The sequence below is a fragment of the Sciurus carolinensis genome, chromosome 9, assembly GCF_902686445.1.
Source record: "Sciurus carolinensis chromosome 9, mSciCar1.2, whole genome shotgun sequence".
NCBI lineage: Eukaryota > Metazoa > Chordata > Mammalia > Rodentia > Sciuridae > Sciurus > Sciurus carolinensis.
The window spans coordinates 95,879,393-95,906,244 of record NC_062221.1 but is presented as its reverse complement, the minus strand read 5'-3'; the positions used below and the strand labels follow the sequence as shown (position 1 = coordinate 95,906,244).

Genomic DNA, 26,852 nt, shown 5'->3' with positions numbered 1-26,852 from the left:
GTACAGAATTTAGTGTGGGGCTAGGATTAGTGTTAGGAAATTAAAAGGAGGGCTGGGGAGATAGCTCAGTTGGTAGAGTGCTTGTCTTGCAAGCACAAGGCCCTGGGTTTGATCCCCAGCACCGCAAAAAAAAAAAAAAAAAAAAAAAAAAAAAAAAAGGAAATAATAATATACTTAACAATATGTGTTTAAAAACATGTAGGTAAACATATAGAAATGTTCATTTCTTAGAATATTGCAATGGGTTATGGTTCAATGTTGGTGGTAAACACATTTTTTTCAATAGAATGTATGCAAAGGTAAATATCATATGCATACATGTGAATCCCTTTAAGCCTGTACAGTATAAATTCGAGCATGGAAGGCAAAAGGCCTGAAAACTTATATCTCTGCAACAATGTTTTCATGCATATTCAGCTACAGTTGGATGGGCAATTGTAGGCGTAATACTGAAATTGGGAGTGGGCTAGGGTTAGGGAATGAAAAGCTATCAGGAAACATGAATATTTATAAGAAAGTGCATGGAAAAACATGTAGAATCACATATAGAAATGTACATTTATTGCCATGGGGAACAGTTCAATGTTGGTCATATGAACATATTATTTTCAATAGGAGATATGTAAATGAAAGAATATATATTCATATCTGTGAATCTGCTTATGACTATACAGTGGAAAATCAAGCATAGAAGCCTAAATGCCTGAAAACATCCATGTATGTGTCTATGTGTTCATGTAAATTCAGTTGCAGTTGGTGGGGTAAGGGGAAGCTTAGAAATGAATTATATCAGGAAACATGAATGATCATAAGAGTATATGTGTGAAAACATGTAGGAAAACACATAGGAATGTATGTTTATTGCAATGGGGAATGGTTCAATATTGGTCATATGAACACATTTTTTTCAATAGGATATATACAAAGGTAAATAATACATATACATACATCAAAATCTCTTTATGACTCTAGAGTGAATATTCATGCATAAAACCCAACACATCCATCTATGTATCTACAGTTTCATGTAAATTCAGCCATAGCTGGTGGGGCAAGGGGAGGCCTATTACCAGATTTAGGGTGGGGCTAGGGTTAATGTTAGAGAATGAGAAGATATAACAGGAAACATGAATATTCATAAGAATATAAGTGTGAAAACATGTAGGAATACATGGAAATGTACATTTATTGCAATGGTGAATGCTTCAATGTTGTTCTATGAACACTTTTTTAATAGGTGGTATGCAAATGTAAACAATACTTATGCATACACATGAATTTGTTTATATGGTGGATATTGAAACATGGAAATTGAAACCCCAGAACACATCCTTCTATGAATCTATGATTTCATGTAAATTCAGCTGCAGGTGGTTAAACAAATGTAGGCTTAGTACTGAATTTAGGGTTGGCTAGGTTAGGGAATAAAAGCTATGTGAGGAAGAATGAATTATCATAAGAATGCATGTGGGGTAATCTGTAGGAAAACATAAAAATATACATGCATTGCAATGGGGAAAAGTTCAATGTTTGTTATATGAATACTTTTTTTCACAGTATGAGGTCTGCAAATGTCAATAATACATATGTATACACAGAATCTTTTCATGATTATGCAGTGAAAATTCAAGCATGGAAGCCAGAATACCACAAATCATCCATTTATATATCTATGGTTTCATCTAGATTCAACTATAGGTGCTGGGGAAAATGTAGGCTTAGTATTGAACTTAGGGTGAGAAAAGAGTTAAGGTTAAGGAATGAAAGGGTATATCAGGAAACCTGAATATTCATAAGAATGCATGTGTGTAAACATGTAGGAAAACAAATAGAAATGTATATTTATTGCAGTGGGAATTGGTTTAATGTTGGTCATATGAACACATCTTTTTAATTAGAGTCATAGAAATGTAAATAATACATATACATACACATGAATCTCTTTAAGACTCTACTGTGAAATTCAAACATGGAAGCCAAAATGCTTGAAAACATCCATGTATGTGTCTATGATTTCATATAAATTCATCTGCAGTTGATGGTGCAGGGAAGGCTTAGTACAGAATTTAGGGTGGGGGCTAGGATTAGGATTAGGGAATGAGAAAATATAACAGGAAACATGAATATTCATAAGAATGTATGTGTGAAAGCATGTAGGATAACAAATAGAAATGTATATTTATAGCAATGGGGAATTGTTCAATATTGGTGCTATGTACACTTTTTTCAATAGAAAATATAAAAATGTAAATAATACAGATGCATACACATGAATGTGTTTAAGACAATACGGTGCAATTTCAAGCATGTAAACCAAATGACAGAAAACCTTCATCGTGGTATCTATATTTTAATGTAAATTCAGCTGCAGATGATGGCTCAATGGTAGCCTTAGTAACGAATTTAAGGTGGGGCTAGGGTTAGGGTTAGGGAATGAAAAGTTATGTCTGGCAGGAAACATGAATAATTATAAGAATGTATGTGTGGAGACCTGTAGGAGAACATAAAGAAATGTGCATTTATTTCAATGGAGAATGGTTCAATATTTTTTGGATGAACACAGATTTTATAGGAGGCCTCCAAAGTAAACAATAGATATGTATATACGTGAATCTGTTCATCAGTATACAGTGAAAATTCAACCTTGGAAGCCAAAATACCACAAATCATCCATCTATGTATCTATGGTTCAAGTAAATTCAGTTGCAGGTGGTGGGGCAAGTGCAGGATTAGGACAGAATTGAGGGCGAAGCCAGGGTTAGGGTAAAGGAATTAAAGGGTATATGAGGAAATGTGAATATTCATAAGAATGTATGTGTGAAAACATGTAGGAAAACAAATAGAAATGTACATTTATTGCAATGGGTATTGGCTAAATGTTGGTCATATGAACACTTTTTTTAAATTGGAGTTATTCTAATGTAAACAATACAGGTGCATACATGTGAACCTGTTTAAGACTGTACCATGAAATTCAACCATGGAAGGCAAAATGCATGAAAATATCCTTCTATGTATTTATGTTTTCATGTAAAACAGCTGGAGGAGGTGGGGAAGGTATAACCTTAGTACAGAATTTAGGATGGGGATAGGGTTAGGGTTGGGGAATAAAAAGGTATAGGAGGAAATGTGAATACTCATAAGAATATGTGTGTGAAAACATGTAGAAATGTATATTCATTGCCATGGGAAATGGTTAAGTGTTGGTTGTATGAAAACCTTTTTTTTTCATTAGGAGGTATGCAATTGTTAACAATACATATGTATATATGAGAATCTATTTATGGCAGTGCCAATTTAAGCATGGGTAGCCAAACGCCTCAAAACATCCATGTATGTGTTTATGTTTTCATATAAATTTAACCACAGTAGGTGGGCCAGGGGAAGCTTAGTACCACATAGAGGGTGGGGCTAGGGTTAGGCTTAGGGAATGGAAATGTGTAAAAGGAAACATGAATATTCACGAAAATGTACATGTGAAAACTGCGAGAAATCTTAGAAATGTACATTTATTCAATGATGAATGATTCAATGTTGGTGGTAAGAACATATTTTTCAATAGGACATATGCAAATATCAATAATACAGATGCAAACACATGAATCTATTTATGAATGTACAGTGCAAATTCAAGCATGTAAGCCAAAGCCCCCAAAACACTCATTTTTGTATCTATGTTTTCATGTAAATTCAACTGCAGGTGGAAGGCAAGGGTAAGCCTAATACCAAATTTAAGGTGGGGCTAGAGTTAGGGTTAGAAAATGTATATCAACAAACATGGATATTCATAAGAATATATGTGTGAAAACATGAAGGGAACATAGAAATCTACATTTATTACAAAAGTTTTTCTTTTTATTGTGACAAAACTACAGATGCCTCAATAGGAGCCATGTGTTTAAAGTTGTACATCATTTGCATTGGGTGCTCTTGATATTGGTATACCCATTAAAGATGAGGTCCTGAAAGTCTTCAGGGACACTATAAAACTACAGGATAGAAACTGTACTGTCTCATATCCATACCACTAAATGAGAAGATGCACAAACAACATGGAAAACAAGGAGCAAAGTACCTCAAACAAACCAAGAATTTCCAACAATAGAATTCATAAATAACACAGAAGAAATTATTAGAGTAGGAGTTCAGAAAATACATAGTTAGATTGCTCTTTGAAATAAAGGATATCAGAGAGAAAATACAGGAAGTAAAAGACCACTTTAATAAAGAGGCAGAGTTTATAAAAAGGAATCAAGCAGAAATTCTCAAAATGAAGGAACCAATAAACCAAATTAAAAACTTAATGGAAAGTATCACCAATGGACTAGATCATTTAGAAGAAAGAACCTGAGACAATGAAGACGAAATATATACACTCTTGAAAATAAAGTTGACCACCTAGAGAGGATGGTAAGAAACATGAAGAGAACTTCCAGGAAATATGGGATAATATCAAAAGATTTATCAGATTTATCAATTTAAGATTTATCAGAATAGACAAATGCATGGAGATACAAACCAAAGGAATGCACTTTTTTTTCAAAGATATAATATCAGAAAACTTACCAAATCTAAAGAATGACATGGAAAATCAACTACAAGAGGCTTACAGTATACCAAATGTACAAAATTACAGCAGACCCACACCAAGGCACTTTATAATGAGAATGAGTAACATACAAAATAAGGGTAGCATTTAAAGGCTAGAGGATGAAAAAGAAAAAAATCAAATTGCATATAAGGGGAAACCAATTTGGATTTCAGCTGATATCTTGAGCCAGACCCTCAATGCCAGGAGGTCCTGGAATAACATATATCAAGCTCTGAAAGAAAATGGATACCAACCAAGAATTATATATCTAGGAAAATTAAGTTTCAGATATGAAGATGAAATAAAAACATTCCATGATAAACAAAAGCTAGAAGAATTCACAACTAGAAAACCTGCACTAGAGAACATCCTCAGCAAAATATTCCAAGAGAAGGAAATGAAAATGACAATGAAAATCAGCAAAGGGGGAACTACATGAAGAAAAGTTCAATCAAAGGAGAAAATAAGTCAAGTTACAAACCAAAAATAAGCCAGAATGACCGGAAATACAAATCATATCTCAATAATAACCCTGAATATTAATGGCCTAAACTCATCAATCAAAAGACAGACTGGGAGATTGGATTAAAAAAAAAAAAAAAAAAGACCCAACCATATGCTTCAAGAGACTGACCTCCTAGGAAAAGACATTCATGGACTGAAGGTGAAAGGTTGGGAAAAATATCACTCACGTGAACTGCATAATCAAGCAGGGATTTCTGTTCTCATAACAGATGAAGTGGACTTCAAACCAATGTTAATCAGGAGGAATAAAGAAGGACTTTCAGACTGTTGAAAGGAATCATACATCAACAAGACACAGAAGACACTGACAAATTTTTAGAGAACTATGACCTACCCAAATTGAACCCAGAGGACATAGAAAACACATTAATTTCAAGTAGTGAGATTGAAGACACCATCGAAGTCCTATCAACCAAGAAAAGCCCAGGACCAGATGGATTCCAGCTGAGTTCTACCAGACCTTCAAAGAAGAACTAACACCAGTCCTCCTTAAATTATTCCCTCAAACAGAAAGAAGGAAACCCTTCCAACTCATTCTAAGAGGCTAGTATCACCCTTATACCAAAATCAAAGACATATCAAGGGAAGTAAATTGTAGACCAATATCCCTGATGAACATAGGTGCAAAAATTCTTAACAAAATTCTGGCAAGCAGCATACAGAAACATGTTAAAAAGATAGCACACCATGGTCAAGTGGTGTTCATCCCAGGGATGCAAGGTTGGTTCAACATATGGAAATGAACAAATGTAATATATCATATCAATAGACTTAAAGGCAAGAACCATATGATTATACCAATAGATGCAGAAAAAGCATTTGACAAAAACTGGACCTCTTCATGTTCAAAACACTAGAAAAACTAGGAATAGTAAGAACATGCCTCAACATTGTAAAAGCTATCTGTGCTAAGCCCGAGGCCAACATCATTCTAAATGGAGAAAAATTGAAAGCATTTCCTCTAAAAACAGGAACAAGACAAAGATGCCCTCTTTCACTACTGCTATTCAATATAATCCCTGAAACTCTAGACAGGGCAATTAGACAGATGAAAGAAATTAAAGGGATAGGAATAGGAAAAGAAGAACTCAAGCTATCACTATTTGCTGATGACATGATTCTATATTTAGAAGATCAAAAAATTCCACCAGAAAATGTCTAGAACTCATAAATGTATTCAACAAAGTAGCAGGATATAAAATCAATACCCATAAATCAAAGGCCTTTCTATACATAAGTGATGAATCCACTGCAAGAGAAATTAGGAAAACTACCCTGTTCACAATAGCCTCAAGAAAAAAAAACAAAATATTGGACATCAAATCTAACAAAAAAGGTGAAAGACCTCTACAACTAAAACTGCAGAACACTAAAGAAAGAAGTCGAAGAAGACCTTAAAAGATGGAAAGATTTCCTATGCTTTTGGAGAGGCAGAATTAATATTGTCAAAATGTCCATACTTCCAAAAGAGTTATACAGATTTGATGCTACTGCTATTAAAATCCCAATGACATTCTTCATGGGAACTGAAAAAGCAATCATAAAATTCATTTGGAAGAATAAGAAACCCAGAATAGAGAAAGCAATCTGTAGCAAGAAGAGTAAAGCAGAAGGCATCACAATACCAGACCTCAAACTATTCTACAAAGCAATAGTAACAAAAGTGGCATGGTATTGGCACCCAAACAAACATGTAGACCAATGGTACAAAACAGAAGACAGGCAAACTCACATAAATACAGTTATCTCATACTAGTCAAGTGTGCCAAAAACATTCATTGGAGAAAAGACAGCCTATTCAACAAATGGTGCTGGGAAAACAAGAAATCCACTGTCAGGGACCAAGAAGTTCTCATTCTGAGAATGTTCTGACCTTTACGATAAGCAGCAGCCCAGGGAACATTTTGCGATTGCCTCGCCCTGCGCAAACACCCTGCAGCTGATGGCCCCTCCCCCCTCCCGGCTGATAGTTCTGACGATATGGTGCCTATGGCGCTGTCCCTGCTTCTCTTCCGGGATTTCACCTTCCCACCGGCGCAAACTTGCACCCTATCAGGAGCCCAATAGAAGAACACAGCCAACCAGCCTGCGTCTCGTCATACCCCTCATTCCCTTGGCATAAATACCCGTAAAAACAATAAAAATTTGCAGCTTGATCAGAATTCCTGTCTTGCTGTCACTCCCTGTGTCTCTTGTCCCTTCATTCCTTCTCTCTTAGGTTTGCCGTCCTCCGTTGATGTCCCGCGGGTCGGGACAATCCACATGTAACAAAGTGAAATTAAACCTCTAGCTCTCACCCTGCACAAACCTCAACTCAAAGTGGACCAAAGACTTAGCCACTAGAGCAGAAACCCTGCACCTAATCGAATAAAAAGTAAGCCTAAATCTTCATCATGTTGGCCTAGGAGCTGACTTCTTTAACAAGACTCCCAAAGCACAAAAAGTAAAATCAAGCATCAATACTTGGGATGGATTCAAATTAAAAAGCTTTTTTCTCAGCAAAGGAAACAATCAATAACCTGAAGAGCAAGCCTACAGAATGGGAGAAAATCTTTACCACATTCACTTCAGACAGATCACTAATCTTCAACATATATAAAGAACTCAAAAAACAACATAGAAAAACAGATAACCCAATCAATAAATGGGCTAAGGAACTGAGCAGACACTTCAGAGAAGAACTATAATCATTCAACAAACGTGAAAAAATGTTCATCTCTAGCATTAGAGAAATGCAAATCAAAACTGCTCTAAGATTTCATCTCACTCCTGTCAGAATGGCAATTAACAAGAATACAAGCAATAATAAGTGTTGGTGAGGATATGGGATAAAGGTACATTCATTCATTGCTGGTGGGAGTGCAAATTGGTGCAACCACTGTGGAAAGAAGTATGGGTATTCCTCAGAAAACTTGGAATGGAACCATTTGACCCATCTAGCCCACTCCTCAGTTTATACCCAAAGGTCTTAAAATCAGCATACTACAGTGACCCAGCCACATCAATATTTATAGCAGCTCAATTCACAATAGCTAAAGTATGGAATCAATGTATAATCCCTTCAACAGATGACTGGATAAAGAAAATGTGGTACTTACACACAGTGGAATATTACTCAACCTTACAGAAGAATTAAATTATGGCATTTGCAGAATTGATGACAATCATGTGATGCTGGTTCTTCAAGAATGTTACTTTGTATTAGGTAGCAGGGAAGGAATGGAGGGAAAGGGGTATGTGGGAAGGAATGATAGTAGAGTGAAACAGTCATTATTCTCTCATGTTCATGTATGAGTGCATGGCCCATGTGATCCTTAATATGTATAATCAGAAAAATGATATTACACTCTATGTATGATCTATCAAAATGTATAAATGCATTATACTGTCATGTACAACTAATTAGAACAAATAAAACTTTAAAAATTAAAAAAATTAAAAAATATATAGAGTTACTATAAAATAAAACAAAACAAAACAAAAAGAGGTTACAAGCTAAGTGAGAGTGTTGACAGAAAGTAACATTTGAGTGTGAGGAAAAAAATCACATGTCGGCAGAAGGGTTTTCAGCTTTGTTGTCCACAGTGTGAAGATCAGCAGAGCTAAAGAAACAAGTTTGCAAGGTAAAGTAGAGACATTGAGAAAGGGGTGCAATGTATTGGAAACCCAGTGCCATTCTCTAAAACAGGAAAAGGTTTGCTATCCTCAGAACTGCAGCAGCAAGAAAAACAACTGTACAATTCTCAGAAGCAGTGTTTAGAACTTTGGAGTGATCTCAGCATCCTGCAGATGATGAGGAAAGAACCTGAGAACCAAGCTGGATCCTTGAAAGAGCAGCATTTTGGGGATTCTGCAGAGTTAAGAACCCTTCTAAGTAAGGCTGAAAACCAAGGATGTACAGAAAGAGTATGAAAAGACATGGACTGTACTCTCAGAACTGAAGTTGAAGTTTGAAATGACTGAGCAGAAAAAGCAACCAATCACAGCTGAGCTCAAACAATGTACAGACGACCTGAAGCTGGTGGGAGAGAAAGGAAATAATCCTTCCATATTTCAACCGTCCCAGCTGTATTCATCGGCCTACTCCTGCTTTCCTGTTTAGGTCTGGCCGGAGCTTCTCCATGAGAGCGTTTCTTGAGTCCACACACCATCCTCCCTCTAGAAGCTGGTATCACACTCATGCTGGGCACAAACAGAACCATTTTCTTCTTTTTTGCCTCTTAAAACTGCAGAAGTACAAGAGTATGACTGTAGGGTCATTTATTTAAATTATGTAAAATGTACCTGTCTATAGAGAGAATATAAAATTATAACTTTATGCTACCATAAACAATAATTTGCTTGCAATTTTTCATGTGATTTTTAAATAAGTTATGTTGAGATTCTGAATATTATGGCAGCCTAAAGTAGGCTTCCTATTACAACAAATTTTTTATACCATTAGATTTATGGGGGTATCTTACTCCAAATTCTGAGGGCCAGATAATTAATTTTTCTGATTTGATAACTACCCAAGGAGGATCATCTGTTCCTCCAAGCATGTTTCATTTAAGAAAGAATTATGTCTCAGATAAGCTTTTATTGACAGTTTGGTTATGATGTTTCAGAGCTAATTCATGTTCAAGGTGAGCTGTTACTTAGCTACAGGATTCCTGGTTGGGTATGCAAGTGATTATTTTCTTTTTCTTGTTATTAATTGGAACTTTCTGTTCATTAGAAGCACTGTTCCCAGAATTGATAGTGTTCTTCGCACAGTGAAGCACCTAAACACTGCTTGGTATTACAAATTAAAAACACAGAAATCAAAGGTTAGCTATGGTTTTGTGCAGCACCATTGTTATGTCAATAATGTCTATTTAGGTTATAGAATATCCTAAAGTGTCACATAGTTAAAATTTTCAGTTAATAAAGACTGTCAGGGAATGTCAGTGAATAGTCCTGAGTGTTCTGTGAACAACACAGGTCTAGACAAATATCGAAAGAGGAGTTTAGGATATAATTTGCCTTGTGATGTTTTCCAGTTATTGTTTATACTTAAAGTTTATATTTTAAGCTATTTGGGATTGCTGTTGGGAAGATCACTAGGTTTATGGAGGCATTAGTCACAAATTACTTGTAGAAAATACTCTCATATAGTTCATCATTTTCTGTTGCTGGAAGCCACTCCACCACAGAATGCTAACATGCCAGTGTTACCCAGTACCTCTTGTATATAGGTTATTGCAAATATTGTTCTGAAATGCTTAACTTCAGAATTACATTTTTTAAAGTAAATAATTGAAATATATTTTGTAAAGATATAAGTTACAATAGAATTTCTGGAGTACAGATTTAATTATTTGCACCAAAATATGTGATGTGCATGATTTAATAAAATTACTTCCCAGTGAAAAAAAATGTGGTTGCACAAATTATTGGGCATTAGAATCACCTGGAGAGCTTGTGAAAACCTGTAAACCGGTTTCATCTATTATCCAATTCAGTAATGTCAGCTCTCTTGGTTTGAGATCACATTTAGAAGATTTTGTTTACAATAATCAATGAAACAAAATTTTCATAATTCAATACATTTAGAGATTACTATACTCATAATCCATGAATTGCTTTCCTTTGAAACTGAGAAAAGAACAGTTTACAGCCCAGTCCTTGAAAATTTGAAGGATGTTGACTTCCCTGGCACCACCTGCCTCTTTGTTACTTCTCCCTTTGTATATCAACCAATTTACAATTATTTGTTTATATAATGATCAAGTCCCTCTCATGAACTAGGTCCTAAAATGATGAAGGTCATATAATTGGCAAGCATACACTGTCATCATCTTGTAAGAAATAAAGATTTCAGAGCCCCAACTCAGAACTTCTTAAACAAATTATGCATTTAAAAAATATTTCTAAGAAATTCATTGTCATTGCTGTTTGGGAAGCAAGATGTGGATCAAATCCAATTGAAGTACTTATATTTTGTTTTCCTAGTTACTCATTCTAACAATTGTCTAATAAGTTGCAGATTAAAGTGGGGGAAGCTAGGCATGTGTTTGAAATTTAAGCTGCAGTTTATCTGAGGTTGGCTCTTGAAGGGAATCCAATTCTTGCTCTTGTTAAAATGATGTTCTGATGAGTTCAGACTGAAACATACTAATCAAAGAACTCAGAATGATACTTCTTATAAATAAACTGTAGTTTCTGTAAACATGTTTTAAGTATCCTCTGTCAGGTAAAATATAGAAAGTGCAATTTTTAAATTAAAATTAGAACTGTTTATAATGCCTGATGTTTATGATTATAGCATTCTTAGGCCTATGGAGCATACATACTCAAATCCACAGCGTACAGTAGTACAACTTCACTGGTCCTACAGGGAACCCTCTGGTAGTCTTAAGGGACTTAAAGATCTTCACTTCTTGTACTTGTGGAAAAAAAATACAGAGTTATATAACTAGCTGACTTTTGTGTGCAAGTAAACTTACAAAAATAGAATTTTATTGAGGTTGTGAAATTAAACCTCTGAAATGAATGATTAGGCAAAGAAATGTTATACTCATTATTTTCTATTTTGTGTTGTCTTTTTTTTTTCTTTCTTTACAAAACTTAATACTTTTAAAGGAACTTCACAGTCTGAATTTATCGGTAAGACTGAAATGTTATCTGTAAGACTGAAATGTTATCTGTAGTTTTACAATTCTTTATAGGAAAGGTAAAAATCTGGGTAACTTGTAACAGTTTGGATTGGATTTGAAAGATAACAAAAAGCTGGGTCAAAAATGGAAAACAGTGCACTCTTTCATATTTAAATTTATGCTGACTTTTGGAGAAGCAAAAATGTTGTAAGACTGATTTCTTCTCTACAGTAACATGTTTATTATCTAGTTAATAAAAAATAATGACTTTATATCATGATCTGGAACTTTAAATAATGTTACTGATTCTTATATAAGAAATATTTTTAAAAATACTAATAAAATGACCCATAGGGTTTACTTCATCATGCATTTTTATTAAAATATTCAAGGTGTCACTTAAATATTAGTTCTTAGCCATCACCAGCTTGTGACAAATTTTGTTGAGTACTTTATATGTATTTAGGAAATATGATGATATTTTCAACATTTGTGATTTAAGAAATACCCACCCAATAATTGAATTTGATCATTTTGAATTATTGAGTGACAAGGAATTGCATGGAAAGTATTCTACTCCAAATCAAAGTACATTTATACTGTAATTATTGATACTTTTTATTTATATTGCCTTTTCAAGGATCCTATAGATGCTCACTTTATGTACTACTAAAATCGCTGGTGGGAGACCAAAATGCTCTCAATTTAAAGGAGTGGGATTTCTAGAGAAAGTTTATTTCACCCTGTAACAACAAAGATTAAGAAACTTCAAATATTTTATTGTGTATATTTGATTTTTACCACATGATGTTTTCATATACATGTGTGTAGTGAAGTGATTGACCAAGTGAAGCAAGGCAGTATTCAATCATATCATAGAGTTACTTTTCTGTAAGTATTGGTGGTGAGAATATCTAAAATCTACTCTCTGGGCATGAAGCTAGTATTTAATTAAATGTTTTTAATCATTAAATTATAACTGTCATCTTATGCTCATATTTAAATATAAAGCAATTTTTAAATTTTATAATACTAGTATATTTATGAAAAACCCAATTTTCTAGCAATGTTTAAAATCACATCTCTCTTTTGTACTCAAATTCTATGGGAAAAAAAAAAAAACTGGCATTTTGAATAGAAGAAAGACAAGCTTCCCTTGGTTGACAACTTTGAATTAATTCCAGAGAAAAGACAAACACCCTCCCACAAATCTCTGAACCTTTCCCTTTATTTCATGTTCAGCCTTTGTTAGATACTTCCTCTCCCTTCTCTGATGTTATAAAATTGATAGTTTTAAATTTTTTCTTTTTAATAGGTGCATTATGATTGTATACAATAGTGGGATTTTACACTTGCACACATATATCTCAGTTATATTCTTTTTCTTTTTTCCTCTTACCTTCTTTTCACTCACCTGAAATTCTTATTCTACTTATACTGTTAAAAATCTCCTCTTCTTTCCTTCCTCTTTTCTCTCTTTTAAAACTTCTGTAGAAATGGTGTATAGGAAAGTATATTTGCATATAGGATGAAAATGCTGACTGTTCTCCAATCACTTAGAATGACCTCACTCATTTTCTTCACTGTTGTTCTACTTGCTTCCTATGCACTTTAGTTGTCTGAACTTAATTCTATCATATAACAAAAACTGTTCTAAATTTGTTAAGAATTTCTTAATTTCCACACAAAATTATCTGTTAATTCCTTCTCTTGCTAGATTGTTTATTATGGTTTTTAGCTCAATTCTTCACTTATTTTTTCTTGATTATCTTTCTACACTTTATGTGCATAATTCCCAGCTTTCCCATTTTCCCTTACTTCTTACATCTGTCTGTTTAGTATTTTTTCCTGTTCACTAATTTTTCTGTCCTTTAATTCAGGTTTCTGAGTTGGGAAAAGAAATGAGTTTATATTAAATGAAAATAGGCTCCATGGAAGAATTGCTAGAGATTGGAACAGTCATGTTGACAAATGGTCAGGATCAGAGGGACACCAGTCAGACAATCAATAGCAAAAAACATGTTCCAACTCTCTCTGAACCTCTCACTCTTACCAGTATAGACCACAGATGTTAAAACTCACACTGCTTTGCCATTGCTGTAGATGCAGGATGTTTTTGCTGGAGTCTTGATATTGTTGACTTTGTAGCTCAAATTCTCTTTTGCCATATACTTTTTCTTTCCATATTCCAAATCATATACCTGTGGATTTCACTGGGTAAATCTAGACTGAGTCACCCCGTACTAGGGAATAGGGTAATGGTAAAGTAGGTTTCTGGCCATTTGGGCTTCTGGGATATAAAATAGACTGCTCACTGGAAAGATTCATGTGGTGGGAAAAGGGGTTTGGAAGTGGCCATGTAAAAAGTGACATCTATCCACATTATAACCTCTTTAATATACCTTCCTCTGTACATTTTCTTCCTTCTTGCCATTTCTTTGTGTACATATTCTGGTGAGTAGATTTCCCATAATTTTGACTTTGACTACCAGGTCATTACTTCAATTAGTATACAATGGAACCATATCAGTAGGTATATATCACCTGGTGTTGAGAGGATGCTTCTTTCATGAATTTGTCAATGAACTTAGGTTATCTTTTTTTTTTTTTATGATTGCCTACCTAGATGCCAATTCACAGCTCTCTCCTTCACTGACTACACTTTAGTACCTAAAATGTAATGGAGTTCTGGTGATTCTACATCCTGAATACTTTTGAATCTGTTCTTCATTCTTCTAATCAGTACACACGTGGAACAGACAATACACTTAGGTTTGCATCATCAGAGGAACATTTTTAAAGCATAGATTCTTAACTGATTTTTTAATCACTAACTCAGTGTCTGCAGTAATGTCTCATAATCTATGTTCTGTAAAAACACTCATGTGGTTCAATGAAATGTGTTATTTGCTTTGGTGTTCTCTGGACAGTAGCAATAGCTTCCAAAGTAGAATTCCTGACTTCAGGGTCCATTGTTTATGGCCACATTATATACTAAGAAACGCTGAATTTATTTCGAAAATATTTATGACCTCATTCCACATCTTAAAATATCCTAGTACAGATACATTGTGGGAAGAATAAAGCTCAAATTGCTTCCAATGGCATTCAATTTAATTTATGATCAACCTTCAAACCAATTTTTTTCTAGATCCTGAACCATGTCCAGGACACAGAACTCCCAGCTACATTCAATAGTTCCTAATAAATTTGTTAAAAGTTTAGAAAGCATTTAAATTTCTCTGAAAATGTTATTTCAGATACATTTATTGAAATGAACTAATTACAATTTTTCACTCTTTGTATTTCAAAAATGATTTTCTTGTATGTAGAAAGGAAAGGATTTCTTAAATGTTTATGATTTTTTCCTTTTATCACTCGTTCTTTTTAGTTATACATAGCAATAGAATATACAATGCATAATTATAAAAGCCTGGAATATAAATTATTCTGATTCAGTGCCCAGTACTTCCCCTTTCCCTCCCTTCCTCCCATCCCCTGTCCTCTTCCCTGTACCCTATTGATATTTATGCTATTTACTTATATTTTTAATTTGTTCTAATTAGTTACACATGACAGTAGAATGCATTTTGATGCATCATATACAATTGATCAACAAATATATGAAAGGATGTTCAGTATCTCTAACAACTAGAGAAATGAAAATCAAAACTATTCTAAAGTTTTATCTCACTCCAGTCAGAATGATAATTATCAAGAATACAAGCAAAAATAAATGGTAAGGATGTGTTGAAAAAGGTACACTCATTCATTTCTGATGGGAGTGCTAATTGGTGCAACAACTGTGGAAAGTAATATGGAGATTCCTCAGAAACTTGGAATAGAACCACCATGTGACCCAGATATCCCATTCCTCAGTTTATACTTACAGTTTTTTTTTTTAAATTAGTATCTGTGGATGTACATAATGGTGGAATTCTCTGTAACATATTCATTTATGTGCATAGGAAACTTAGGCCAGATTCGTTCAACTGACTTTCCCTATCCCTTCTGCCCACCATTCATTTCATTCCCCTTTGTTGACTCCTCTGCTCTTACTTCTTTTCTTTCTTTTATCCTTTCCCGCATACCCCACACACCTTATTTTGCATTAACTCCTATGTATCAGATAAAACATTTGACCTTTGATTTTTTGGGACTAGCTTATTTCACTTAGCATGATAGTCTCCAATTCTAACCATTTGCCAGCAAATGTCATGAAGTCATTCTTCTTTATACTTACTAATATTCCATTGTGTATATATACCACACATATATTTCTATTCAGTTAACTCTTGAGGGGCACCTAACTTAAGTTGATTTCCATAGGTTAGCTATTGTGAATTGTGCTGCTATAAACTTTGCTGTGGCTGCAACACCATACTATGTATACCAAGAAGAGGGAGAGCTGGGTCATATATTGTTTCCCTTTTTATTTTTTTGAGGAATCTCCATACTTCTTTCCAGAGTGGTTGTACTAATATGCAGTCCCATCAACAATGTATGAGTGTACCTTTTCCCTCACATCCTCACCAATATTCATTGTTAGTTGTATTCTTCATAATTGTCATTCTGACTGGAGTGAGATGGAATCTCAGTGTAGTTTTAATTTGCATTTCTCTAATGGCTGGAGATGGTGAACTTTTTTTCATCCATTTATTGACCCTTCAAATTTCTTCTTTGAGAAGAGTCTGTTTAGTTCATTGACCCATTTATTGGTTGGGTGATTTGTATGTGTGGTATTAAGTTTTTTGAGCTCATTGTATATCTTGAATATTAATGCCCTGAGGAGCATTGGAATAGATTTTCTCATTTGAAGTTTCTCTCTTCACATTCTTGATTGTTTCCTTTGCTGTGAGGAAGCTTTTTAATTTGATGCCATCCCATTTATTTATTTTTAATTTTACTCTTTCCACTTTATGAGTCTTAATAAGAAAGTCAGTTTCTGTGCCAACATGTGAGAGTGCTGGGGCTACATAGTTATGTTTTATTCTAGACTTATACTGCATATTTCTCTTTAAAATTCTTTGTGAATGTTTTTGCTTGTTCTTCATGTTCACTGCATTTCATTTCAGATAAGGTCCAAGAAGATATGGGAAAAGAAAATGCAACATTGCTGACGGAGTTTATTCTCACAGGACTTCCACACCGAGAAGAGTGGAAAATCGCCCTGTTCCTGGTATTCTTTGTGATCTACCTCATCACCATGGTGGGGAACCTTGGTCTGATTTCCCTTATCTGGAAGGATCCTCACCTTCACATCCCCATGTACTTTCTGCTCGGGCATTTAGCCTTTGTGGATGCTTGGATATCATCCACAGTGACTCCAAAGATGCTGCTCGACTTCTTAGAAAAGAGCAACATATCTCTCACTGAATGCATGGTACAATTTTTCTCATTTGCAAGCAGTGTAACCACAGAGTGTTTCCTCTTAGCAGCAATGGCTTATGATCGCTATGTAGCTATATGTCAACCTTTACTGTATCCTGTGATTATGACCAATAGACTGTGCATTTGGCTACTAGTTTTGTCATTTGTAGGTGGCTTTTTACATTCACTACTTCATGAAAGCTTCTTATTCAGATTAACCTTCTGCAATTCCAATATAGTCCATCACTTTTTCTGTGAGGTTATACAATTGTTGAAGATTTCTTGTACTGATCCTTCTATCAATTATCTAATGCTTTTTATTTTCTCTGGTTCAATTCAAGTATTCAGCATTGTGACTATTTTCGTTTCTTATACACTAGTTCTCTTTACAATTTTGAGAAAGAAATCTGAAAAGGGCATGAGAAAAGCCTTCTCCACCTGTGGAGCCCATATCTTTTCTGTGACTTTATACTATGTCCCTCTTCTCTTCATGTATGTGCATCCTGCATCTTCACAAGCAGATGATCAAGATATGTTCTTCTCTATATTTTACAGTATCATAATTCCTGTGCTAAACCCCATCATATACAGCCTGAGAAACAAGCAGGTCATAGATTCAATAACAAAAATGTTCAAAAGGAATGTTTAGCTCTAATGTTAGTATCAGTTCTCCTTTTATTAAAACAGTTACAAAAATAATGGAGTCCAATTGTGGATGTCTTCAATGGTGTTGAAAGGTTTTTGAAATTTTAGTCTTCCTAGAATGTTAATGAATTAAGGTTTGTGCCTACTTTGCTCCTTAAAACATTTTTATATACTATTCTTAAGCATTTAAGGAATTTAATCAATTTTTATATCACCATCAAATAATTAAAGCAGAAACGAGTGATAAAATATACAGGCTTCTATGTTGCCACATTATAAACACATGAAGTATTAAAAATGTGTGGTTATACTCTAGAGGACATGAATATAAGACTTTTTACAGAGAGTAGTGCTGTATAGCTTGGAATTCTTGCCACAGTTATTCCACAATGGTGGCAGATTGATGTTTGAAGGGTAGAAGAAAATCTCAGCAAATGTACCAGCCATCAAAATGTCTTTTATTCCAATTTTTAGGTAAAAAGGTAATTTTTATTTCTTGGAACTATTCAACTCACATATTACACAGATAAAAATAGAATATAATCTGAAAAACGAAAAGAGAATCAGAACAGATAAGATAGGGATAAACAATAAGAAGATGTTCTTAGCTCATTGTGCTTCTCTGGGTAAAAGGAATAGGTGAGTTGCCTCTGTGTCTCATCTGCCTTCTAAGGAATTTTCTTGCAGTGTTTGTTATTTTCTGAACAATCTGAAGACCCTTCCTATTTCAGAAAAGTTATAGATTCAGGAATTAATTATGTGCGGTCAAGGTTAAAAAAAGTGTCAGAATAGTAAGGAAATATTTTAATCTGCCCCAAAATGTCAAAGTGTGAAAAAATTCAATAACACTTAGATTACTTAAATTTGTAGTTCACACAGTAGGCTCTAAATGCATATTAGCAACTATCTAATAAAGGTAAGATAATGTGGTACCATAGTGCCTAGATCTATCTCTAATGTAAAGCTTCCATGGAGTATTTCCAGATTACCTAAATGAGTATATGGTTCACTCACTGGAAACATGTAGCAGTTTGTTTATTCTTAGGCAAAAATCACCCCTGGATAAATGATTGGGGGCCCCAAAGATCTTCATAGATTACAATTTGTAGATCTACTTCTTTTTACGTTATTGCATGCATAGCACAGTGGCTTACATGTGAGAAAACCTAAATAAGTATTTGTGAAATTTTTTAAAATTAAAATGAAGTTAATGCACAAATGCATAGAATTCAGAAATATGCATCACAATATACATCACTCTTTCCCAGTCTTAAAATGAATCCATGGAAAACCTTGAGCCTGGAATGACTGCTCTATGTTAATTCATGTTCCTTCACAAATGAAGCATTGTGCATTAAAAATGAAGTACATATGTTTTTATCACTTGGATTGAGTCCTGGAATAGACTATGATAAAATTCCAGTTATATGTTTGGTTGAAATGACACAACCCATAGAAGTGTTTAAACTAAGTGTCATTGTTTGGTATTTCTGGAGGCCCACACCCCAAAAGTAGAGTGCATTCATTGTTTTTGTTTCCTGGAGAGATACCACCAAATCCCAGGAAATAAGGGAGTCGATCACCTTTAAGCTATTGTTCCTTTCCTGCCCAGAGTACCCATGTCATTGCATATGTGTAGCTTGTTTATTTGTAATGCTGTATTATATTCCCATTGTTTTGATGGTTTTCTATGAATTACCTAGTGTTTTGCTTGTATAGTTACTGTTATACCAGAAAAACAAAGCTGATAATACTATCAACTCTATTTCTTCTGCTACCAGTAAGGATTATTGTTATAATTTGCTTTTTCCTTTGAGGAGAAGGTAGATATTAAAGATGAATACATGGGCAGGGTATGTGACCTGTCAAGTCTTTTGTTTTAGGTGAGTAAGGGACAAATGGTTATGAACCTGTCACCAACTAAGAATTCCTGTGCAGTATTCTATTGCACATTTCAGGTCTCCTGATTCCTCTCTTTTTCAAAGTAATCCCACTACTTTATGCCTTCAGAAATTTACCTAAATCACTAGTTCCTGGGTGTGATCCCATCCCCAATTCTGTTGTATATTTATTCCTAGTTTATGGGCACTATGTTTGCTATTTCAGTAAACAACTAAGAGTGAATTAAAATCCACACTATTCCAACTCCTGGTTTTTGACAAGATATTCAACATTTGGCTTTTGCCTTAAATTATGAAAAGACACGCATAAAACTTAATACATTTAGATGTAAAAGATGACATCATTCAGCAAAATTCAGCTAGATGAATGGAATATTGTTCATATTGGATTAAAATCATTTTATGGATATTCTGAAAACAAAAGTAAAAGGACTTTATTGTGATGATCCTTTCATTTTTTACCTTGGATGTTGAAAATAATTGAGAGTTCTCTCTCTATATAGCTACATCTCTCATCATGCAAAATCTACTACTGTTCAGGAGACTATGGGCAAAATTATAGCATACAAAAACAGTTTTAAGATTTAAGCAAACTCAAGTAAACATTAATCAAAATAAACTTCTCCCCAAAATCTAGATTTTGAACCAGATATGGCAGAGCCATATTCATGAATTTCTTGCATATGAGTACAGGCAGCATACAAACCTAACTGATTTATGTTTTTTTTGAAGGTACAGTTTTTTTTCCAGCTTTTACTTCTTTAACATCTTAACAAAAGATTTCCCAAAGTTTAAAAAACCTTTGAAAAATATAGTTTCATATGATTTACACAGTATATGAGTATAGTTCCAATATCATACAAATATTGTTACGTTAGAAACACAATTAGAAGGCATGATGTAACTCACTGCTTTTAGATGAAAGGGCTAATGGACAAGTTCTCATATTTCAACTGTCTTTGTTACTTGTTATCCTGATACATAAACTATTAGACACCTGAGAGGTTGGAAGACTACTGAACATGAGCTTCAACACCTTCTATTTTGTTTGATCTTATTTATTTTCAAAACTTACCACATTTATATCTCTTTACAACTTTACTTCATTCACAGCTAGGCTAACTTTATTCTCATTATCATAAATGATCAAATATTAACCTCATGAACTGTTAATGTACACAGATCTAAAAAAATCAAACATAAAAATGAATAGCCAAATTGTATAAGATATGTATTTAATCCCAGGGAACTCACTACAGCTTTAAAAGCAATGTAAGTTCTAGAAACAGTTGTCAACACTTCAGTTTCCATGCTCTGAACTGAATTTTTAAAAAACATTAAAAAGGACTGACAATAATTGGAATAATTCATCTCTTATAATCAAGAATCTTAAGATTAAAAATTCTAAATTATAGTTTTATTTATATTTAAAAATACATTGGAAATTCTGCATATGCCCATGATCAAGCTTATTTTCAATGCACATTACTTCAATTTTGATGACATGGTTTGTTCTGACAAGTCCTTTTACAAGCTGAACACCAAAAATAGGGAAAATCCTATAGTTTTTCACTGGCATTGCCACCGATGATGTATATTGCTTCACTGCTAATGGTGATGAGTGACTCTCATCTGCCTTTTATCACCTGAACAGTTTTCTGACCATAATGATAATAACTGTAAGCTGATGTGCCTGTGGTGAAAGTTGTAAAATACCAAAGCACCTGAAGATAAATGCTATCAGCATAATTGAAAACTGGAGCTGCCAAAGAAGCTTCCACCAAGATTAACTGCACTGCTGTGTTCACCTTGCTGATGAATGCTGGTTTTAACCCTGCAGTAGCATAACAAGGATTGAAATAGTTAAGTGTTCGCGGTGTTGGAAGAGTTCTATATCTGACATAAAAAACAGCAGCAATCATCAACATTACGGCTCTTGAAATTATCATATAAGTAAGTGGAACAAATCAGTTAGCCCAGCTAAAGCAAAAACTCCTAGTGCAACATTAAAATCTTCTTCAATAATCAAATATCCCCAAACTGGGGCCAAGCCAATTCTTGTCATTGATAACATATTTGGGTTTGTCCATGGATTTTCATACGGACTGGCGGCGCTCGCCTCCGCGGCGGCGTCCCCTCCTGCTGCAGGTCCAGGGCTCGCCAGGTTCCAGGCAGCCGTAGGGCAAGCGTGGCCGGGCGCAGCGAGCAGCGCTCAGCCTGGCAGCTCCGGCAGCAGGGCCCGGCGGTAGCGCCCCTCACCCGGCCGCACAGCTAGTACCCAGGTGGCCACACGCAGGGCTCCCCACGAGCCACGCGCCCAGTGGGAGGCCAGCATGGCCCTGCAGCCGTGCCGCGGAGACAGAGGCGGTGAGAGATCTGCAGCCGGGGTCACCGGCCAGCTGCTTCTCCATAGAGACCCCGCAATGCCAGGGAAGCATGGCCGGTGCTGCTTCCAAACTCGATTGATGTTTTGAGAGTGTTTGTGTGGGACACTTTTGAAACTGTGAGTCTCAATTATTTTGTGTGCATCAGAATAATGTAGAGAGTTGTGCAAACACAGAATGATTTACTCTTATCTCTAAAGTGTCTGATTCAGCAATGTTCATGCCTTTGAGGTGAGATCAAACTTTGAGAATTGTTTTAAATATGCAGCTAAAGTCCCCGCGTGAGCAGAGGATGCCTGAGGCAGGGGCCAAGAAACAAAGTTCCCGGGGCTGCCTCCAGGGCCGCTGTCTGGGATGCCTGTTGGGCCACCTAACTCCTCGCGAAGGCCATGGCTTCCAAACTCCTGCACGCGGTCATCCTAGGGCCGCCTGGCTCGGGCAAGGGCACCATGTGCCAGAGGATCGCCCAGAACCTTGGCCTCCAGCATCTCTCCAGTGACCACTTATTGCGGGAGAACCTCAAAGCCAACACGGAATTTGGTGACGTGGCAAGGCAGTACCTGGAGAAAGGTCTTTTGGTTCTAGACCATGTGATCACACTCCTAATGATGTCAGAGCTGGAGCTCAGGAGCGGCCAACACTGGCTACTGGATGATTTTCCAAGGACATTAGTACAGACTGAAGCCCTTGACAAAATCTGTGACCTGGATCTAGTGATCAGTCTGAACATTCCATTTGAAACACTTAAAGATCCTCTCAGTCCACGTTGGATTCACCCTCCTAGTGGAAGGGTCTATAACTTGGACTTCAACCACCTCATATGCATGGAATTGATGACATCACTGGTGAGCCACTAGTCCAGCAGGAGGATGATAAGCCTGAAGCGGTTGCTGCCAGGCTAAGACGGTACAAAGATGCAGTCAAACCAGTCATCGAACTATACAAGAGCGCGGGGGGGGGGGGGGGGGGGGGGGGGGGGGGGGGGGTGTGCTCCACCAATTTTCTGGGACGGAGACTAACAAAATCTGGCCTTATGTTTACACACTGTTCTCCAATAAGATCATACCCATTCAGTCCAAAAAAGCCTACTGAGCCTGCCCAGTGGAAGAGCCAGGAAGATTTGGTCATTCATTCAATCGTGTGTGTAGCATTGATGCTTTGTCCAAATTAGAAGTCAGCTGAGATAGCTTACAGCATCTTTTCTGTTTAAATGGCGAACTGATAGGAAAACTAGTGAGTAGAAAGAGCTCATGAAGAGGCCCTCCTGTCTTTCAAAAGAAGGCGACTTGACCTGTCAAGCCCTTCACAAGCAAGCAAGTGCAGGCTGGATTTCAGGTGTCTATCCTACACTCTAGCTGGGTTTGGACAGCCAAGCTGTTGCTATAATAGCCTTTATTTATTTATTTATTTTTGCATGGGATGATGGTGGTCTCTGTTTCTCCCCGCCCCTTCAAAGACTGTATTGAAACACAGAACCAATAAACCTGAGAATGTGAGGGCTCTAATCTGGTCTTTGCCACAGTTCTCAGCTTTGTTCCCCCTGGTAACAGTGGAATTAAAGCTTTTTTTTTTTTATTTTATTGTAAACAAATGGGATACATGTTGTTTCTCTGTTTGTACATGGCGTAAAGGCATGCCATTTGTGTAATCATAAATCTACATAGGGTAATGCTGTTTGATTCATTCTGTTATTTTTTCACTCTCCCCCACCCCTCCCACCCCCCTTTTCCCTCTATACAGTCCTTCCTTCCTCCATTCTTGCCCCCCTCCCTAACCCTAACTCTAACCCTAACACTAACCCCTCCCACCCCCCATTATGTGTCATCATCCACTTATTAGCGATATCATTCGTCCTCTGGTATTTTGAGATTGGCTTATCTCACTTAGCATGATATTCTCCAGTTTCATCCATTTGCCTGCAAATGCCATAATTTTATCATTCTTTATGGCTGAGTAATACTCCATTGTATATATATACCACATTTTCTTTATCCATTCATCAATTGAAGGACATTTAGGTTGGTTCCACAATCTGGCTATTGTGAACTGAGCAGCTATGAACATTGATGTGGCTGTATCTCTGTAATATGCTAATTTTAAGTCCTTTGGGTATATAGGCCAAGGAGTGGGATAGCTGGGTCAAATGGTGGTTCCATGCCAAGTTTTCTAAGGAATCTCCACACTGCTTTCCAGAGTGCCTGCACTAATTTGCAGCCCCACCAAGCAAAGTATGAGTGTACCTTTCTCCCCACATCCTTGCCAACACCTGTTGTTGCTTGTATTCTTGATAATCGCCATTCTAATTGGGGTGAGATGGAATCTTAGGGTGGTTTTGATTTGCATTTCCCTTATTACTAGAGATGTTGTACATTTTTCCATATGTTTGTTGATTACTTGTACATCTTCTTCTGTGAAGTGTCTATTCATTTCCCTTAGCCCATTTGTCGATTGGATTATTTGCATTCTTTGTGTAGAGTTTTTTGAGTTCTTTATAGATTCTGGAGATTAGTGCTTTATCTGAAGTATGATTGGCAAAGACTTTCTCCCACTCTGTAGGCTCTTTCTTCGCATTGCTGATAGATTCCTTTGCTAAGAGAAAGCTTTTTAGTTTGAATCTATCCCAGTTGTTGATTCTTGCTTTTATTTCTTGTGCTATGGGAGTCCTGTTGAGAAAGTCTGGTCCTAAGCCAACATGTTGAAGCTCTGGACCTACTTTTTCTCTATAAGATGCACGGTCTCTGGTCTGATTCCGAGGTCCTTAATCCATTTTGAGTTTAGTTTCGCGCATGGTGAGAGATATGGGTTTAGTTTCATTCTGTTGCATATGGATTTCCAATTCTCCCAGCACCCTTTGTTGAAGAGGTTATCTTTTCTCCATTGCATATTTTTGGACCCTTGGTCTAGTATGAGAAAATTGTATTTATTTGGGTTTGTGTCCGTGTCCTCTATTCTGTACCATTGATCCACCTTTCTATTTTGGTACCAATACCATGCCATTTTTGTTACTATTGCTTTGTAGTAGAGTTGAAGATTGGGTATTGCGATACCCCCTGCTTCACTCTTTCTACTGAGGATTGCTTTAGCTATTCTGGGTTTTTTATTCTTCCAGATGAATTTCATAATCGCTTGCTCTATTTCTGTAAGGTACATCATTGGGATTTTAATTGGAATTGCATTGAATCTGTATAGCACTTTTGGTAGTATGGCCATTTTGACAATATTAATTCTTCCTATCCAAGAACATGGGAGATCTTTCCATCTTCTGAGGTTTTCTTTAATTTCTTTCTTTAGTGTTCTGTAGTTCTCATTGTAGAGGTCTTTCACCTCTTTTGTGAGATTGATTCTCAAGTATTTTATTTTTTTCGATGCTATTGTGAATGGGGTAGTTTTCCTAATTTCTCTTTCTGAAGATTCATTGCTTATGTATAAAAATGCCTTAGATTTATGTGCATTGATCTTATATCCCGCTACTTTACTGAATTCACTTATGAGATCTAAAAGTTTTCTGGTGGAATTTCCTGGTTCCTCTAAGTATACAATCATATCATCAGCAAATAGGGATAGTTTGAGTTCTTCTTTTCCTATTTGTATCCCTTTAATTCCTTTGGTCTGTCTAATTGTTCTGGCTAGAGTTTCAAGGACGATATTGAATAGAAGTGGTGAAAGAGGGCATCCCTGCCTTTTTCCAGTTTTTAGAGGGAATGCTTTCAGTTTTTCACCATTTAGAATAATATTAGCCATGGGCTTAGCGTAGATGGCCTTTACAATGTTAAGGAATGTTCCCACTATCCCTATTTTTTTCTAGTGTTTTCAGCATGAAGGGGTGCTGTATTTTATCAAATGCTTTTTCTGCATCTATCGAAATAATCATGTGATTCTTGACTTAAATCTATTGATATGGTGAATTACTTTGATTTCCTGATGTTGAACCAACCTTGCATCCCTGGGATGAAACCCACTTGATCATGGTGCACTATCTTTTTAATATGTTTTTGTATGTGATTTGCTAAAATTTTGTTGAGAATTTTTGCATCAATGTTCATTAAGGATATTGGTCTGAAATTTTCTTTCCTCGATGTGTCTCTGTCTGATTTAGGTATCAGGGTGATATTGGCTTCATAGAATGAGTTTGGGAGGGTTCCCTCCTCTTCTATTTCATGGAATAGTTTGAGAAGTATTGAAATGAGCTCTTCTTTAAAGGTTTTGTAGAACTCGGCTGAGAACCCATCTGGTCCTGGACTTTTCTTTGTTGGTAGGCTTTTGATGACTTCTTCTATTTCATTACTTGAAATTGGTCTATTTAAATTGTGTATGTCCTCCTCATTTAGTTTAGGCAATTCATATGTCTCTAGAAACCTGTTGATGTCTTCGAAATTTTCTATTTTGTTGGAGTATAGATTTTCAAAATAGCTTCTAATTATGTTTTGTATTTCAGTCGTGTCTGTTGTGATATTTCCTTGTTCATTCCGAATTTTGGTGATTTGGGTTTTCTCTCATCTTCTCTTTGTTAGTGTGGCTAAAGGTTTATCAATTTTGTTTATTTTTTCGAAGAACCAACTATTTATTTTGTCAATTTTTTGTATTGTTTCTTTTGTTTCAATTTTATTGATTTCAGCTCTGAGTTTAACTATTTCCTGTCTTCTACTACATTTCGTGTTGGTCTGTTGTTCTGTTTCTAGGGCTTTGAGCTGTAGTGTTATGTTGTTTATTTGTTGAGTTTTACTTCTTTTATTAAATGTGCTCCATGAAATAAATTTTCCTCTAAGTACTGCTTTCATAGTATCCCAGAGATTTTGATATGATGTTTCTTTGTTCTCAT

At 35.7% G+C, this 26,852-nt stretch overlaps 1 protein-coding gene and 3 pseudogenes across 1 annotated transcript; 3 read left to right on the top strand and 1 right to left on the bottom strand.

Moving 5' to 3' along the window:
- The first annotated feature begins 357 nt into the window (after nucleotides 1-357).
- Nucleotides 358-9,241, top strand: LOC124993713 (sarcolemmal membrane-associated protein-like; annotated as a pseudogene).
- A 7,584-nt stretch (nucleotides 9,242-16,825) lies between these two features.
- LOC124993019 (olfactory receptor 5H8-like) lies at nucleotides 16,826-17,752 on the top strand. Its single transcript, XM_047564497.1, has one exon. It carries the CDS (start codon nucleotides 16,826-16,828, stop codon nucleotides 17,750-17,752), a length of 927 nt encoding a protein of 308 aa, XP_047420453.1.
- A 3,475-nt stretch (nucleotides 17,753-21,227) lies between these two features.
- LOC124993800 (cardiolipin synthase (CMP-forming)-like) lies at nucleotides 21,228-21,984 on the bottom strand (annotated as a pseudogene).
- Nucleotides 21,985-22,422: 438 nt separating this feature from the next.
- On the top strand, nucleotides 22,423-23,125 carry LOC124993422 (adenylate kinase 4, mitochondrial-like; annotated as a pseudogene).
- Nucleotides 23,126-26,852: the final 3,727 nt, after the last annotated feature.